The sequence below is a fragment of the Pinus tabuliformis genome, chromosome 5_2 (assembly GCF_031772625.1).
Source record: "Pinus tabuliformis cultivar Carrire ecotype Pingquan chromosome 5_2, CPIR1, whole genome shotgun sequence".
NCBI lineage: Eukaryota > Viridiplantae > Streptophyta > Pinopsida > Pinales > Pinaceae > Pinus > Pinus tabuliformis.
The window spans coordinates 679,965,386-679,983,521 of NC_142306.1; the positions used below are offsets into that span (position 1 = coordinate 679,965,386).

The 18,136-nt window shown below is 37.7% G+C and overlaps 1 protein-coding gene across 3 annotated transcripts in view; it reads left to right on the plus strand.

Annotated features, from left to right (window-relative positions):
* The window catches only part of LOC149160944 (nardilysin-like), a 413,290-nt gene that overhangs the window by 120,379 nt on the left and 274,775 nt on the right, over positions 1-18,136 (plus strand). For all 3 annotated transcript variants that reach the window (XR_016261820.1, XM_089436840.1, XM_089436839.1), the window contains exons 5-8: positions 7,325-7,398; positions 7,590-7,685; positions 7,785-7,904; positions 8,065-8,298. Coding sequence is in view for 2 of the 3 variants with exons in the window: in XM_089436840.1 (XP_089292966.1) it covers positions 7,325-7,398; positions 7,590-7,685; positions 7,785-7,904; positions 8,065-8,298 (524 nt within the window). In the remaining variant the exon portion in view is untranslated. The remainder of the gene's footprint in view (positions 1-7,324; positions 7,399-7,589; positions 7,686-7,784; positions 7,905-8,064; positions 8,299-18,136) is intronic.

Below are 18,136 nucleotides of genomic sequence, written 5' to 3' on the forward strand. Positions count from 1 at the left end.
ATCGGAATTGGTGATTGGACTGGTCCACCTAATAAATTGGGTTTCCAACCGGCACTGGTTAAACCAAGACTGGTTAGATCTCAATGAACCGGTTTCAAAAAAACACATGAAATAATTAGTTTTTAATGAAAAAAACGTATTTTTAAGATTTAAAACCATGATTCCAAACCAATAGAGATAGAATATGCAAATTTTGCTCATATAATACCATGTAAAGGTGAATATATCAAAATGGCATCAAGTGCAATACATATCAGCAACAAAATATATAATCAATGAGGCTCTAAATGACCTATAGAGTCCAAAAAAAGCCTACAAACTATGGGGCCACTGGACTACTACAAGTCTACATATTGGTGATAAACATTATCACTTGAAGCATCCCATTGTGATCAAACTCAGTTGGTTGAGTCTTGACTCTCAAACTTTGCTACTGCTTGAGTCGCAAACTTCTCAGCTGGTTGAGTGACTTGAGTGTCAAACTTCTGAAGGTATTCTGCCCTAATATGCCCTATTACTTGATTTGGTGCTCTACATGGCTTTACATGGCCTCCTATCCTAGCCAAGTGTTGCTTGAACATGTTAATACCCCCTCCTTCAATAGCTTTTTGCCAATATTTGTAGATAAATTTGCCATTAATTATATCGCAATGAGCCCATGCTATCCTTGGCTTTTGGAGGCATGGTGGCTTCTACTCAGCCCAAACTCTCTGCTGTTCCACTACTCCAGCAAAAGCTCAACACTCTCCAAGCTCACAAAAACGCCAAATGAGATGTGCGAGGCAAATGAGAGGGGAGACACCCCTTTAATGACTTGGAGGGGCTGTTTTTGGAGGGAAACAACCCCTAGTTTCCCTCAAAACCACTTGAAAAACCGTGAAACAACTTTCTGTGGGGTCCGCGACTGACTCGGCAATAAACTGACTGGTTTATGGCCGGTTAGGCCCAAAAATTGTGGGTCCGCTCAAAAAGGTTGGTTTTTCAACTGGGTCGATGGTTGGGGTAAATGAACCGGCCAGTTTGACCGATTTACAATTCAAACCGGCCAGTCTGATCGATTTACAGTTCGAACCGGCCAGTTTTGAATACTATGATCAAACTTGCATGAAATGGAGGGCCAATCCCCTTAGGGTCAAAATTGGTAAACACCCTACACAAGATAAATTTTTTTGCAGCACTTAGGGTGGCTTAGATCACTTCCAAATGTTAACAATATGCATGTGAAACACTTCTGAAATGGAACTAGGGCTTAAGAGGGTTAGAAATGACCTTTTTCAGAAAGCTCTAGGCCTAGGGTCTTGCCAATTTTTGTGAAGATATTGCTGTAATAAAATTCAAGAATTGTAAGGACACCTTCAAACCCTCAAAATGAGGTTTAGATAAAACCTTGAAAGCACAAAATAAGAGGGCTGCCTTGCACTTGGGTTGTTAGATAAACAATTCTGCCACAAATCCTAAGAAAATGTTGAGCTCAAAATTGTAATTAATGGATTTTGTTCTAGACGATAATAAAATGATTTTTAATGGTTTATTTTTATTTTTATTTTTTTATTTTTGGTGGAACTATTTTCCTCAGTTTATATTTTGAGTTTATAGAAAAGTAAAAGACAAGAATTTTGGAATTTTGAAATAAGTGGCTGGTTGTTGGATTACAACTAAAGTGCCTTATATCCACTAGGTCAATTGTGGTCAAGATGAATGCCCTTCTTAAAGTTGGTATTCTAATGCTTGTAGATTAGGGCAAGAGGCCATAACCTACAAGAAGGGATCCCTATAGAGGAAAGCCTTCAATGATAAGATTGGCTATGGAATGAAATAAAATCAAAACCCTTGCTAAGGAACCCTTGAGGGTATGGCTTAGCAAGGAAATTCAATGCTTACCTCACACCAACAAAGGAGAAGTGAGAATTAGGGTTACCTCACACTAACATTGTTAGCTCTTGACTAAATTGTGATCTATGTAAATGAAAGGAAATTTGAATATCCCAACTTTGATGAGCAATTAAATGCTTCATCTTCAAGGGATCAATGATGAATCATGAAATCTTGTAATTCAGACATTTGTATGTAAATAATGATGAAAAAGGAACATACGAATGATTGTAAAACTAGGCCGAGTAAAGGGGTAGTTGAGGTCCTACGTTTGCTCCTTGTTCACATTATAAAGATGTTGTGAATATCATAGTCAGTACAAGACAATTGCATCCTCCATGAAGTATGCCTCATCATGTCATTAGTCACTTACACCTACTGATTGATGGTTTGGCCTAAGAACTGTTCCTCACCTGAGGGTTGGAAGCTCCTAATAGGGCCTTGTGATAACCCTTTCATACCTAAGCAAGGTAGCTTGTTTACAAGTCATCAGCTAGGAAGATATTTAAAAATGATCCTTGTGTGAAGTACTTTGATGCCTTGAACAATGAATATGGTCCGCTTCAATACTATTATGGCTTGTGCACTTATGATATTGATCTCACTTGATTTTGTGAGTGTGTTGCTAGATATTTTCTCCTAGGTACAACTGCCATTGCTTGAGGGATTATGTGATGTCAATCCAACACTTCAGAGAGGATGTCAAACCCATTTGATGATTCCATTGGGCAATTTGACCTAGGACGTTGACCACTTATTGAGGAACATTGACCTTGGGATGCCTTAGCAAAGTTGATGATACTCTTTTCTCCCTTTAAGACCTTGAACATTGGCCTTTAGAGCTAGGATGTTGCCTTGAGAGCTGATGTACCCTGCTGCCACCTAAATCCACACCTAGGTTAACGTGGAGAAAATATTTAACACTAGTTGGTGTGGCCTTGGGGGCAAGTTTCGAGTTGAGCAGTTGTCACTCAAATCTCAACTTCTCTGTTTAGGCTAAATCCTAGCGAAGCCAAGGGGGTGGACCTTATGAAATAACGAAGGCTTAATGTAATGTCCCCTAATAATAAAAATAAAAAAATATATTATAATATTAAACAATAAATAAATAATAAACAATAAAGAAAAGATAATAATAGTAAATAGATAATAAATAATGAAGAAATATAATAATAAAAAATAAATAAAATAGTAAATAACAATACTAGAGTTCTAAATAAGTATATATAAAAGTAAACTATAAAATAGTAAAAATAAGTAAAGTTAACAAAAAGTAAAATAAAATAAGAAAGAATTAACTAAGAGAACTATAAAAATAGTAAAAATAAATAAAGTTATCAAAAAGTAAAAATGAATAAAATAAGAAATAAATAAATTAAGATAAAATTTAACTTAAGTAAAACTTAAAATAAAAAAATAAAAGTTGCATGTTGACACATGGAATGTGTGCATGCAGTTCCCTTTCCATTGTTTGGTCTATTTAATAGACAAAGAGGAAGATGAGATTCATCATTCCTTCCCCCATTCTCTAGGGAGAAAACTGTTCTGAGACAAGATTCCCTAGCAGTAGTGCATTGATTGAGGGCTCGGGGGTTTCCAACGATAGAAAGATTATATGCAACTGAGCCTATGGTTTGGTGGAGAGTCGTCCTCAAAACTTTGTTGCGGTTAGCAAGATTCCAATAGCGCTCAACTCCAAAATTACAAGTAAGGAATATCATCGCTGTAGGTAAGATGCCTTTGCTCCTATTTCTCAAAAATTCTATGCTAATTAGTTGAATAGAGGTGTGTTGATTGTAGTGTTACTTGGGAGCGGGAGTGAAAGCAGAGAGCGGGAGCGACATTTTCAGAAGCTCCCGGTTTGGGAGCGAATCCCGGAGCGCTTTTTATATAATATATATATTTTTTATATTTTTATATTTTGATACATATATGTCAACAAAAACATGTAGACTAATGAATTAGATATAAAAAACATAGATTGAACCATATAACAACAATCATCTAGAAGTTATAATATTTATCAACCACGTTCACAAGTCAGTAACATAGTAACATACAACATATTGAGTCTAATGCTTCATCAATCTTAAAGTTTCAAGCTTTCGAAATTCAATATATAACATTTATCATCATTGATCACCAAAGTTGTACTTGTAAGCTAAGTGTAACCATTGCAACAAATAATATCTAACATGAAATGAAATGAAACAACTTTCAACTTTCACGAAGCATCATATTCATAATTCATTACTAATGAGTTATAATTGCCAACTTCAAATTTAAATTGTCATATATTGTTTAAAAAAATATCATAATAAATATGAAAGAGCCAATAGTTATAAAAACTACTAGAAACTAGAAAATAGAAGTAAATCTATTATCTATTTCTTATGCTTGGGCCTCTTGCCACCACGAGAAATGTCTAATTTTTTAGTCTTGTTGGAAAATCAAGATCTTTGTTATTAATATCACCCTCTAAGCATTAATATCCAGAGGTATCTTTGTCATTACCTCTATATCTGTATAGGGATCTTTGTCATTAATATCACCCTCTAAGCATTAACATAAGATAGAAAAAGCATAGCATGTCAAGTCAAGATTTTGTTTGAGTGATGCGTACATTTTTAGGAGGGTCATGATAGAGGAGTTCGACAACGAATGTCACTAACATCAAGTTACATAGAGGGATTGGTGCTCTTGATTAAATACGAGTTCCATACCCTAATACATGACAAAATTCAATGGAAACATTGCAATCCCCCAATCCTGAAATCTTGAAAAACTGATAAGTCTGCTGGATTTTGAATGAAATCTAAAATTCTACTTTCTCCATATGAAATCCAATGAGGCTGGAACCACTCTCAAACATCCTGAGTCATGGTAATGTTAAAAATTTAAGTAAAAGGATGAAAATGAAGATTAAGGAGAATGTCACTTTTACTTTAAGAATTTAACATTACCATGAATAGCATATCAATACTAGGGCCATAGATTTGATCATTAAGCTGCCCCACTAAAAAATTATTTGTTTATTTAAAAAAAAATTGCATTTCAAACATTACTACAAAAAAAAATTGCAAAAAAGGCAAAACGCTCCCGAAAAGGCAGGGAGCGAAATTTTTTTCAGGGAGTGCACTCCCGAAATTGCTCCCTTTTCGGGAACAATTTCGGAAGCGCGCTTCCGACCCGCTCCTGATTCGCTCCCGCTTGGAGCGCGGATTGGGAGTGGGATCGGGGGGGGGGGGGGGGGGGGGGCGCTCCCCCGCAACACTGGTTGATTGTAAATCGTATAATTGATCTAATTAGTTGCATGTTTTAATTTCGGGGTTGTTACATATGGTTTTCAAAGAGGCGCATGATTCCAAATTTAAAGCCAAGGTTCTCAAAGAGGCACATGATTCACTGTTAGCCGGACATGTATGATACTTCAAAACCTACTACAACGCATGCTAGCCATTCTTTTGGAAGGGAATGAGCAATGATGTTCAAAAATATGTAGCCGAATGCGATAAATGCCAGAGGAATAAAAATGAAAATATTATGACACCCAGACTACTTCATCCCTTAAGCATTCCGAATCGGAAATGGGAAGAAATATCAATGGACTTTATTAAAGGGTTACCTGTATTTGATGGTAAGGATAAGATTCTTGTAGTAGTCGATAGACTCACCAAGTATGCTCACTTTATTGCAATGAAGAAATCAGACTCAACAAAACAAATCGTTGAGATATTTTGCAAAAATATTTACAAATTACAGGGATTTCCAAAGGTCACCGTGAGCGATAGAGATGCCAAATTTAAGGATAATTTTTGGAATTATTCAATCATATAGGAACCTACCTCAACATGAGTTTTGCTTACCATCCTCAAATAGATGGCCAAATAGAGGTTGTGAATAAATGTTTAGAAGCCTATTTACGTTGTTATGCCACAGACAAACAAAATAAGTGGGTTTTGTGGTTACATCTCGTTGAATGGTGGTACAATTCCACTTACCACGCATCAGCGAAAATGACTCCTTTTCAAGATCTGTATGGTTACGAATTGCCAAAATGGAAGAAATTTGCTATCATCGGGACGAAGCTGCCAGCGGTTAAAAACCAGTTAGAAGAAACTCAAAAAGTCGTCCAAACTCTAAAAGAAAATCTAAATAATGCAAGGAATCGTATGAAGTAGCAAGCTGACCGAAATAGAACCGAGAGAGAATTTGAAGTTGGAGATTGGGTATTTGTCAAACTTCAACCATACAAGCAGCTGTCCTTAAAACAAAAAGGAAAAAATAAATTGGCACCAAAGTTTTATGGACCATATCAGATCAACAAAAAGATCAGCCAAGTCGCATACAGTTTAAGCCTTCCTGATAAAAATCGTGTTCATAACGTTTTCCATGTATCCTACCTCAAAAAGGCACTTGGTGAACATCAATTAGCACAGACAACACTTTCGACCTTAGATGACGAAGGAAGGGTTATTCTAGAGCCAAAAGGTATCATATCCAGCAGGGAAAGGAAGCTGTGATCACGAGTAATCAAAGAATACTTGATCAAGTGGAAGGACTTACTAGAAGAAGAAGCTTCTTGGGAGACTGAAGCGTTTCATCAACAACATCCGTCGTTATATATGCTTTGAGGACAAAGCATCTTTTTGGGAGGAAGGCAATGTTATATAAAAATTAATTATTTTGTAAATTATTAGTTTAATTAGGGCAGAGGGCATGATCAAAGATCATGCCCATTCACCAAGAGGCACGTAGGGCTGTATTTAAGCCCGGGCCTCTCAGTCTGTAAAACATCAATTCATTCATTAATTAATAAAAATATATAATTTGCTGATAATTGCTGAGTTTGTCAATTCCATAATGTGTAATATATACATCTGGTACTAGCATATCTATTGTTGTTTTATGCTATTTTATTTCAAGATTTGTCAGGATTAGTGTGGAGGTCCTCTCTGTAAGCATATCCATATCAGCATATTCAGATTGATATTAGGAAGGTCTCAAGGGATGAACATGAGTTCAACATAAGTATATTTAGGACATTTCTCCTCCATTCTTTCTTGAATATGGTTAAAATTGTAAGCATTGTTGTTTTCCTTGCAACAATGCTAAAGCAACTAAGAGATGCTTGTACTAACTCTCTTGTCCTTTTGTTCTCATTGATCATTTCTGTATGCTCTATATCCTTGGAGAAAGTTCAACTGTTTTCCAAGTATTATTGAATTCCGTCAGTGATACAGAATGGAGTCCATTGAAGTTTTTTTCTTATTCTGCAATTTTTTCTTGAAGTTAAGCCTGTTTAGATCTTGTTGTTTACTAGGTGCAATGATAGTGTTTTGCATAGAATGTGACAATAGGAAATGTATGTGATGTGTCCTTGTTTGCAAATGATCGTTGACTTAATCTGCATGATATGGATATTGCTAACTAACATAGTTAATTTCTGTAGGTTTTCTCAGTTTTACATTTCACCATTGGTGAAAGCTGAAGCTATGGAACGTGAGGTACAAGCAGTTGATTCAGGTGGTTATACTTTAAATTCCACTTCGAGGTTGTATTTTCTTATGGAACGTCACATCTATTGCTGTGAATGTTGAAATTTAGTTTCTTCACATTCTTTGTATTACAAGCATTATTTTCCTTCATGGAAATCAATATGGTTTCCCATGTAGTTTCTTATGAGTTGTTTTTGTCTGAAATGTTGCATACTGTAGAGTTTGATCAAGCCTTCCAAACTGATAGCTGCCGTCTTCAGCAACTTCAATGTCATTCTGCTGATCCACAACATCCATTTAATAGATTTATGTGGGGTATGCTATCAATTAATAACTTATGGATACCGTTTCTTGTATTAGCTTCTTATTGGGCAATATACTATAAGGGCTTCTCATTTGATGGTCCTCATACAGGCAATAAAAAAAGTTTGATGGATCCAGTGTCAAAAGACATTGATATGCGAGAAAAAATCTTGGATTTCTACACAGAATACTACCTTGCTGGACGCATGAAACTTGCTATAATTGGTGGTGGTGAGTAACAAATTTCAGCATTTAATGTAAGATAAGATAGGATAAAATCATCTTATTATTGTCCAACTAATGGCCATTATTTTATTTAAGACATTCAGCTGACTATTATCATTGTCTATTCATTTTGAATTGTGAATGTTGTGCTGCTTGGACATGTCAGAGTCATTGGATACCCTGGAGGAATGGGTTGTGGAGCTGTTTGGAAATGTTAGGGAAGGTGGTCTGGAAAAGTTGAATTTCTACAAGGAGGGACCTATTTGGGAAGTGGGAAAAATCTTTTGGGTCCAAGCTGTCCGGGATCTTCATTCTCTCAAAGTGACATGGTCATTGCCTTGTCTTGATAAGGAATACTTGAAGAAACCAGAGGATTATTTGTCTCATCTCATTGGTCATGGTATGTATTTCAGAGATGACTCTTTCGTAGTCTGAAAGAGTGTAGAAATGTGTATAATTTGTGGACTAATTTTGTTTGTCATGGTTCCTAAAATTTAATTGTATTTTGTATTAGAAATGATTGTAACTATCAATTATTTGTTTAATCATAATTAGTTAAATATCACATGGTTTTAAACCTCTACTTTCTCAGTAATAAGTATTTATACACCCTCTTACTTCCTAAACTAGCATCTAAGTGGAAAAGAGCAATCTACAGATGCCACCTTGGGGTAGCAGATGGGAGTTGTATCACTGTCACGTTAAAATAACTTCCCCTTCACTTTTGGCTCACTCTCAAGAGGTCAAGTGGGGTATCGCTTTGATACATGATTGATTATTAGGAGAGGTTATGCAAATCTTGATTATGATGTAGGCAATAATTGCAAAGATTTACTTCAACAATGAACTAATTGAACCCCACAAAGATTTACCGCATAAAATGCAAACGATCCAACAACTTAGTAATGTAATGCTTTATGATGATCAACCTTAGAAGAACAAGGACATATCACAATAATCCACTTAGATACTGAAAAAAATAGAAATGTGTGGATTGAACTTCCAATATGATTTGTTAAATGTGCAAGAGTAAAATTCAGATTTGCAAGATTGATTACCATCCCAAGTTAATGATAAACTTTGAAGAAGTAGACTAGGGTTAAGCAACAATTTAGCGAGTGAAACATAAAACATGCAATAGATATATATTGTGTTTTGAAGAACAAGTTCAAGTCAAAGATAAATACAAGAGATGCAATTTTGGAGTTGGAACACAAAGTGACCTTAGATGTGTGAGGTGTTAAAAGCATTTCTAAATTTTGCTTTAGTTATGGCAAGTCCAAGGTGTAGCTTGGGTTGTGCAAATTACAAAATCTCTTTTATCATTATGTGGTTTAATTTGAGAATTCCAGATTTGTAATTCAGAGAAGATAACCCAAGAAAGTAGACAATCACTTTAAGCAAAACGTGGGTTAGATAAGTAATTAGGGGGCTTCAAGATATTCAAGAAAGAAACATTCCAATATGGTTGAAACAAATTTACAACAACGATTATCAATATGAAATATAATAGACTTAAATCAAGAGGTAAATCCAACTTATGCTTTACAAGTGTTATCTTGGATTTACTTGAATTAATCAAATATTCCCGTAAGTAAACAATTAGCAAATAATAATAACTTCAGGAAAATTTACAACTAGAAATTTGAAAGAAACATTTAAAAGCTTACGTCTAATTTGTGTATATTTATTAAGTCTATGTTAAGATCTTCTATGAATGAAATAACATAAGACTTAACCTTACACAAATCTGACTTTTATGTCCCATTTTGGTAATTTACGTATTTACATAAATACTATAAATAGCCCAAAATTGTTATAAATAAATAAATAAATAAATAAATAAATAAATTATTTATTTAATAAATTATTAATTATTATTAATTATGGAGAGGGCTATGGTCAAAAGTGGTGACCATTCACATTCTTGGTCAGTCAATGCCTATATAGGAACATCGCCACGAAGGATTGTAATCATCAAGTATTCATTCATTAATAAAATTTTTTATTACACATTTCCTGTGTCTTCTACATCAAATCGACTGCAACAGTGGTATCAGAGCATTTCGGTCCTCAAGCTAAAATTGCTGCACATTATGCCAAACAAGAAAGAAAGAAATTATTTTTAACGTCCACGAGGCTAAAGATAGCCTATGAGACAGATTGCTTCTTCATCTGCTTTATGTATTCGGCCCTTTTTCTGTGAAGCTTCAAAATAAATGCTCCCAGCGTCTCGACAAACCCCTCGCTAAATAGATTATCCCAAGAGCTAGCTGCCAACATATCCGCATAACTTTTCCTGTTGTCCTTGAAGGCCTCACATTCTAAAATGAAATGTTTTTCTTTTTCCACTTTTCCGAAAGAACAAAAAAGGCATACTCTTTCCTCCCACACTTCCTTTGGCCTTTTCCAGCGCCCTATTTCACTATGGAGTTGATGAGAATTAGTCCTTAATTGAGCAATAAGAGTTTTGGCTCTCCAAGAGATATTGACCTCTATGTATACTTTTGGTTGATGACTATGAGTGGGATTAAACACTTAAATATAGTAATTTTTCTTTCTTCTTAGCTCCTTATCCCAAGTACGCTTGTGGAACTTTTCCATAACAAAAGCTTTTATCTCTTTGCATGTTTATGGGACGTGCATTCAAGCCAATACCCCATTTACTAAACCATTTGTTATTTTGCTGCATCCAAGTATTTTTGCTCTTGTACAATCTATCATTAAAGAAAACCTTAGGTCATCCATTTGCTCAATTTTTTTAAATACCTTATGACTCGCACCATAACAATTGCTTCAATAGGAGCAGTCCCTGTTTCAATTAACAAGATATCATAAAGAACTGCACTTTTAATCTTAAATTTGTTTGTAATCAAATGCTTCTAAATTTTCTCAATTTGTCTCCACTACATGTCGGATGTACTGTTGGCCCATAGTTCACAACCAAAGAGAATCACCAGAATCACTAGAAGCCCAAAAAGAGTTTGAGTAGTTTTCTAGTCTCATAACTCTGCCTCTCTACTCCTATTTTGAAAAGCATAAAATGCTTTACAACCCCCCAAAGTTCTTTTCTTTCTACAACCATTCCAACTTAGATTTTTGTTGAAGTCAATTCTGAGGTATTTGTAATCCGAAACTTCTTCCAGAATGTTGCCTTCAAAGTAGAACTTATGCTGGTTATGTTTTCTTTTCTTAGAGAAGACCACTACTTTTGTTTTGTTGATATTCACTTGCATCCCCACATTTCTACAAAAATGCTCAAGTGATAGTAAGTGCTCTTGCATACCAAGAGCCGATTTAGCAATCAAAATAAGGTCATCTGCATACAAAAGAAGCCTTATAACAAACTTGCCCAAATAGATACCATCATCCCCTTGTGAATTTAACCACTCCTCAAGCTTGTCGATATATAAACCAAAAAGGGTAGGAGATAGTGGGCAACGTTGCTTGACCCCGATATTGCTCCTAAAACTTTCAGAAATCCCTGCTGAAGTTCGAATTTTGACTTTCACCTTTTCATACAGCCTATGCACGACTGCTCTCAAATCTTTAAGAGCCCCAAGTTCCTCCATTCTATGCCAAAGCTTATCCCTAGGAACCGAGTCAAACGCTTTTTTGAAATCAACAAAGCAACAAAAGGCTTTTTCCTTTTTCTCCCAAACTTTTTCAATGATGTGCCTTAAAGTTATACAATGATCGACTGTGGAATGTTTAGGTCTAAACCCTGCTTGCCCTTTAGCACGCTTATCTCTTTCTTCTGCCCACTTGCTAATTTTGTTTTCTAGCATGCTTCCAAATAGCTTTGCAAACAAAGGGTTTATCATGATGGTCCTATAATTGGAGGGATTATTGATGTCACCGCTCTTGAAAAGAGGTATTGACAGACTAGTTGTTCAATCTGTGGGGAGCCCTTGTTGTATGATGTTGTTGAAGATTTTTGTAATGTGAGGTGCAAGAATCTTTGAGCCCCACTTTAGATATTCTGCTTGGAGTTCAACTAAGTCTTTTGCTTTTCCAACACCCAACTTCTTGATACCCATCTCTACCTCTTGTACCGTGAAGAGTTCAGTATCAGTGTTGACCAAGGGGGGAGGGTCAACCTTGGGAACTTGCTCATAGAGTTGTCTTGCATAGTCAAACCATTTAGACACTGTAATGTTATTTCCATTTTGTATATTTTTCGGTTGGAGCTCCTTCGAAAATAATTTGGGATTATTTTTCCCAAGGAAGATTAGTTCTTCCCTCCTTGAAACCATGAAATCGGCCTTTTTCTTGCTTAATAACTGCTTGTGAGCTTTGAGCTTTATGTTATCCTTGTTTGACTTTTTCCACATTCTCCTTGCCTTTTTGCATTCCTCGCCAAACCAAGCATTAATTGGAAAACAATTTGTTTCAGACTTCTTAATTTTTGCCCTTTTGTACTTTGTAAGTGCGCATTGAATTAAATGTGTTAATTCATGACTATGAAGGCTGTGAATTGTAATTTTCTTCTTCTCAAAGAGCCTCTCTAGCGTCATTTTGAAGGTATTACAATTTTCTAGGGTCAAAAGAATTTTGCCCTGTGGGAGATTTTGTTGGACATGCTAAATTTTTGACTCTAATTGTTTCTTTCCAATCCAAGAGAAACATAAATAAATTGGCTTGTGATTTGATTTCAAGTCCCATAGCTGATCTCCAATCAAAACTTCCTCCATGTTCTCACACAAACCATGGGAGAAAATTACATAATCTACCACACTTGCTCCATTTTAAGTATTACAAATGACTAAATCAAAGGACCCACATAGAGTAAGCAATTGTTCACCAAAGAGATTGCAACCCTTGTCCTCTGAAATTCTTTCCCACTTGTTCCATTGTAAGTATTGCAAGTGAAATTACTAGACTTTGCCCATCTAGTCAAGCCATTATAAATGACTAAATCAAAGGCCCCACATAGAGTAAGCAATTGTTCACCAAAGAGATTGCAACCCTTGTCCTCTGAAATTATTTCCCATTGATGATTACTTTCTTCTGTAAGCCAAATAGGGTCACAATCAACTTTACAACAAAGAATGCTAGCTTGCTCACTTGCAGTCCTAGCGTTGAAATCACCCACTATAAGGACTTCAACTAGCTGCGAATATGTTGCAATATCTGACTTTAAGGCTGCAAATGGATCTTTGTGGTCAAGCCCTCTACCTTTGTAGATTTTTGAAACCTACGACGCAAAATAACATGCTGCAATTCTGATGTGGTTTCTATTTTCTGATATTTTAAACCAAATGAATTGCTTATTTGAGTCTTCTTTTTCTAATTGAATGAGACGACCTTCTTTCTCCCTTACTAAAACCATGATACCCCCGTGCCCTTTGCCATTCCTTGCTGCCTTGTTGCACACTGCCATCTTCCAGTATCCTTCAAACGGAGGTGTATTGCACCCTTCATGCTCATGTGTTTCTATGAGGCAAATTATGTCTCTATCTTCCGCAATAGGCCCTAACCCAGGTCCTCATTTCCATGGGTAACCTCTGCAGTTCCATCAAACTAATCTTAAGGAAACCTGGGTATGACTTGATTGCTATTTATTTTTGTTGACCTAGATTGTCATTGATGTCAATATGGCAATATTCTAGATACTAGATGATGATATGAAGCCAAGGGGAAGCAGAGCAGATCCATGAAGAAACAGGAACAAGGCCATCAGGAAAGCCAAGCCATGAGTAAGAGTCTGTTATCAGAGAAGGTCATTGAAAGACATTGCAAAGCCAAAGGAAGACAATGGAGCAAGAGGAGCCACATCGGAGGAGCATTGCATGTAATACATGCCCAAGAAGAATTGAGAGGAAGAAGTCATCAAAAGAGGAGTTAACATGCCAGAGGAGGCAAAACAGAGCTATCAGAGCTATAGGAGGAGTCATATATATATGCCAAAGAAGAACATATTGGGGGAGCAAACAGAGCTATCAGAGGAGCAAAACAGAGTTATCAGAGGCATATCGGGAGCAATATATGCCACAGGAGCACTATCGGAAGACCGATTAAAGGAGTATAGAGGAAGAGCAGAAGACATAAAGGCTAAAGGTAGAGGTGGAGCAGTATATAACATATATATGCAATATACGTTGTTGGAGGCCGAAAACCTATACATAAAGGCAATTTACACTATCGGAGGCGAAAAACATAGGTATATCGATATACACTATTGGAGCGGAGAAATATATATATATATATATATATATCTATATATATATATATATATATCGGCGATATGATAATCGGCGAGTTCGGTTATGTGCCACTACCCAAAACCCCCGATTGCGATATATATATATGTCTGTGTGTGTGTGTGGACCCACGGACCATTACAATGTGATGTAACATAATATTGGTAGAAATCAAGTTATGGGTTAAGTTAAGAGCGGAGGAGTATATACACGGACCCGAACGGGTTATAGCAACAACCCTTAATAACACCGCGTCCGCCAATTTGGACTCTCATATCGCAATGTATAAAGGGCTGTCAACCCCGAACCACTGATTGCGATATATATGTATGGACCCGACGGAGGCATTAAAAACAACCTATAATATCGCGTCCGTCATATCGGGAGTCATGTATTGCATATATTGTAAAGCCTTGCCACTCTATAAAGCGCCGATTGTGATAAAGTTGTGGAGGAGTGGACCCGATAAAGATATAAATGTGGGCGTAATGCATTTGAAGTCCGCCCTTTAGAGTTTCGATCGGGTTTTCTCGTATATTCCCGTGTATTTCAAAAATGTATTGCCCAGGGTTTTTTGAAGGCCCAAATGCATAAATAACAGTTCCGATAGTTCAGTAGGCTTGAACGATGCCAATTGCGATTGCGATGGTGATGTGGCAAGCAGGGGCCTCTTGATTGGTACAGTCTCTCCGTAAAACGATAAAGTCCTGTGTATGTCTATGATTATTGAAAAAGGAGCGATGTTACAGTTTTAACATGCAACAGTTTTTCTCTATGTATTTGGTCACTTTGAATCAACATGTCCCAGGAGTGTTGGTGAGCACGAAGAGACTGAGGAAGCCGAAAAGCCGGGAAGCTGAAGGACAAGCTAGTGCAGAGGAAGCCATAGTGACCGAGGAGGGAAGCCGAAGGATCAAGCGAGGCAGAGGAAACTACAGCGACCGAGAAGGAAGCCAAAGAGCCAACGGAAAGAGGAAATCGATGGTCAGAGGCGTTAGGAAGATACAAAAACAGAGAACAAGGAAAGTTGAAGGAGTTATTGTTGTTGAAAAAGCTGGAGGAAACAAAGGTAGCTGTAGGGTCCAGCAGAACAGAAAAGGGCCAAAGGACCAACAGGACAAGAGGCATTCAAAGGGTGAGCTTCTCAGCTAATCGTGTTACCCTGTGAAGGAATTAATCAGGTACACCATGTAGTCTGTAGAACAATTCTGGGATGTAATAAATAAAGTTTTATCTAGCATTGTTTGAAAGGAGAAGTAGCCAGCAAAGAAGCAATCATGCTGAAGCATTTATTGTGACAGCTAGAATAGATGCTTGAACATAAAGTTGGTTCTTAAGCAGAGCTTAGTGCATCTAATTGTAGACTCACTAAAGCTGTGTGGAGACATTATCAAAGATCATGAAGGCTATTGCAGACTCTGTGTGAACAGTATGAAGAGCTGTAAAGACTCCTTCATAAGAAGATTGGTTGCCACATGGAGACTACAGTGAAGCTGTAAACAAACAAAACTCAGTAAAGAAGGGTTCTGAGAGCAGAACATTACTATCAAACATGCCTTGACAAGATTGGGTCGGAACCCTTGGGGTTGGTGCCTCAGAAGTAAGAAGGATTGGAGTCCTTGGGGTTGATGCCTCAGAAGTAAGAAGGATTGGAGCCTTTGGGAGTGGTGCCTCAGAAGTAGGAAGGATTGGTGTCCTTGGGACTGGTGTCTCAGGAACTGGAAGGATTGAAGTCCTTGGGAGTTGGTGCTCCTAAGTCCAAGATTGTTGCCTTGGTGAAATAGAGTTGGCGAAGGTTGGAGCCTCACAAAAGTCCAAGTTGGTGCTTAACAACTGATTGCAACCATTTATATATTGTATCTATTTTATTGCAAAGATTATATTAATAAAAGCATTGATACTTGTTGTTCATCTTGTGTTCTGAATATAAATGTTCTAACTGGTAAATAATAGTTGGAAAAAGAAATACTGATTCACCCCCCCCAGTATTTCCAACAATTTTGACATGCAAGACTCACATTTGAGTCTTTGTCCTTGCTTTCCCATATTGACCTTGCTTTCTGATTTCCTGTTGAAGAGTTTGTTGCCTCTTCTTTATTAGGATCTTGCTGCTCTGTTTTGGAAGGAGGTTCAAATCACGCTATCACATCTTTGCCTTTATAAATCCATGCTCTCTTGCCTTCATCTCTTGCTGCCCTAACCTTTAAAATTTCCTCCCTTCTTTCCTCCTGTTGTTTTATAGTTAAATTTTCTTCTAGGAAAAAACGAGAACCCCTCGAGAGATGTTTCTTGCTTAGGATGATATCTTTATCACGCAAGTTAGGCATAATGACTTTTATGGGTGTTGAAGTTTCTAAGTTTACTTAGTTAGAAACCCTCCATGCACTGTATCTGATTTATTCCTACCTACTTGTTATTTTCCTTAACAAGTTATTTACAATGTAAACACTGAAAATAAATATTAGTGCATGCTCAACATATTACAGATCAACAACTAAAAGAAACATAAAACAAACACACCATATGACACCATTATTTTTGGATTAATGTCCCCAGAAAAACCCAATGTTGGAAACCGGTGTAGCTATCTGAGGGTTTTCTTATTAAGCAATATCAGAGTACAATCTGGGTGCCAAAACTGGCCTAACCAACAGAGAATTTCCTTGGTAATAATACCTCTCAGTTTCTGACAGATCATCTGGCTGAAACCCTGGATAATCCTTTCGATAGCTACTTAGCACAAATCTGCCCTAGAAACCCCAGCATCAGCCTCTCTCTGGACTACGTCAGCCCCTCTCTGCCTCACGCTGGCCCTGCGTCACCCCGGATGGGTCTGCGTCAACCCTCCAGTCCTCTGCGTCAGCAATGCTGGCCTCTCTGAGGCTCTACGCAGCTCCCGACTGCCTCTACGTGGCCCTGCGTGAGCCTTGGCTGGCTCTGCGTTTCTCTCCTTGGCTACTGTGCTGTTCTCCTGACACTATCTCTGCCTCTCTGTCTCTCTGTACTCAAATGCCCCTCAGCTGCATCTCTCGATCACTAATTCTATCTCTCTTAGCAAACCTCGCTCTAGAGAATAGAATGACTGATCACTCTGGTGTATTCTCCAAGTGACCCTCAAGCCTCCTCTTATACTTTTTCTGTTGACATATCAACGGCCGAGATTAAGTCCCTAATCAATGGCTAAGATTAGATTTGGCTTGATCCATATCTTTTGGACCATTCTAACACAGATTCATATTAATACACATTAATTATTTATTTTCCCTAAGTTTAGACTTAGGGACTCCATTAAAAATATTAATTATTTTAAGATCTCTTGATCTGTTTAGAATCTTCCCAAACCCTTTCTGGGTATTGGAGATCTCATGTGCCCCAACCTCTCCACCAAATTTTGTGGTTAGATCACATCCGATGCTACCCCAAATTAACACTTCCTCTTAGCGAGGACTGTGCTCTAGCAATACTCCTAATTGAGTATTACTCTGATCATCCGACATCGATACCTATGCTGATGCTAGGCCTTCCTGCCCACCATCCTCTGCACTGCTGCATCCTGTACTGCTGCCCATGGTTCTACCACTGCCACTGTTGTATCTGTACGACAGCTCCCTTTGCATCCGTGCTGTTGCTGGTCCTTCCTCCTAGCACTGCATTCGCACTGCACCTCCTCTCATCATGTTGCATCGTGCTGCCCATTGTTGCACTGCAACTCAGTTACTCAGAAGTAAGTAACTGATCTCCCAATCTGACCTCCCTATTGGGCTAGAGACACCCACTGATGTTGAAGCTCCCTTTGCCACTGACAAGTGCTCCCTCTTTGACCTTTGCGCTGCTGCAACAACTCCCTGCATCTCGCACCGTTGCACACCTCTTTGTGCCATCCTGCACTGGTGGAACACTCCTGTGCCTATTGCATTGCTGCAGCCTGCTAGCCGCGCGCTGTCTCAGGACTCTTGCACTGTAGCTCTCTTTGCCGCTCCATCCAAGAGGCTGGGTACCTTGAGGATCCTGCCCCTCATCGCCTGTAGTCCGCCT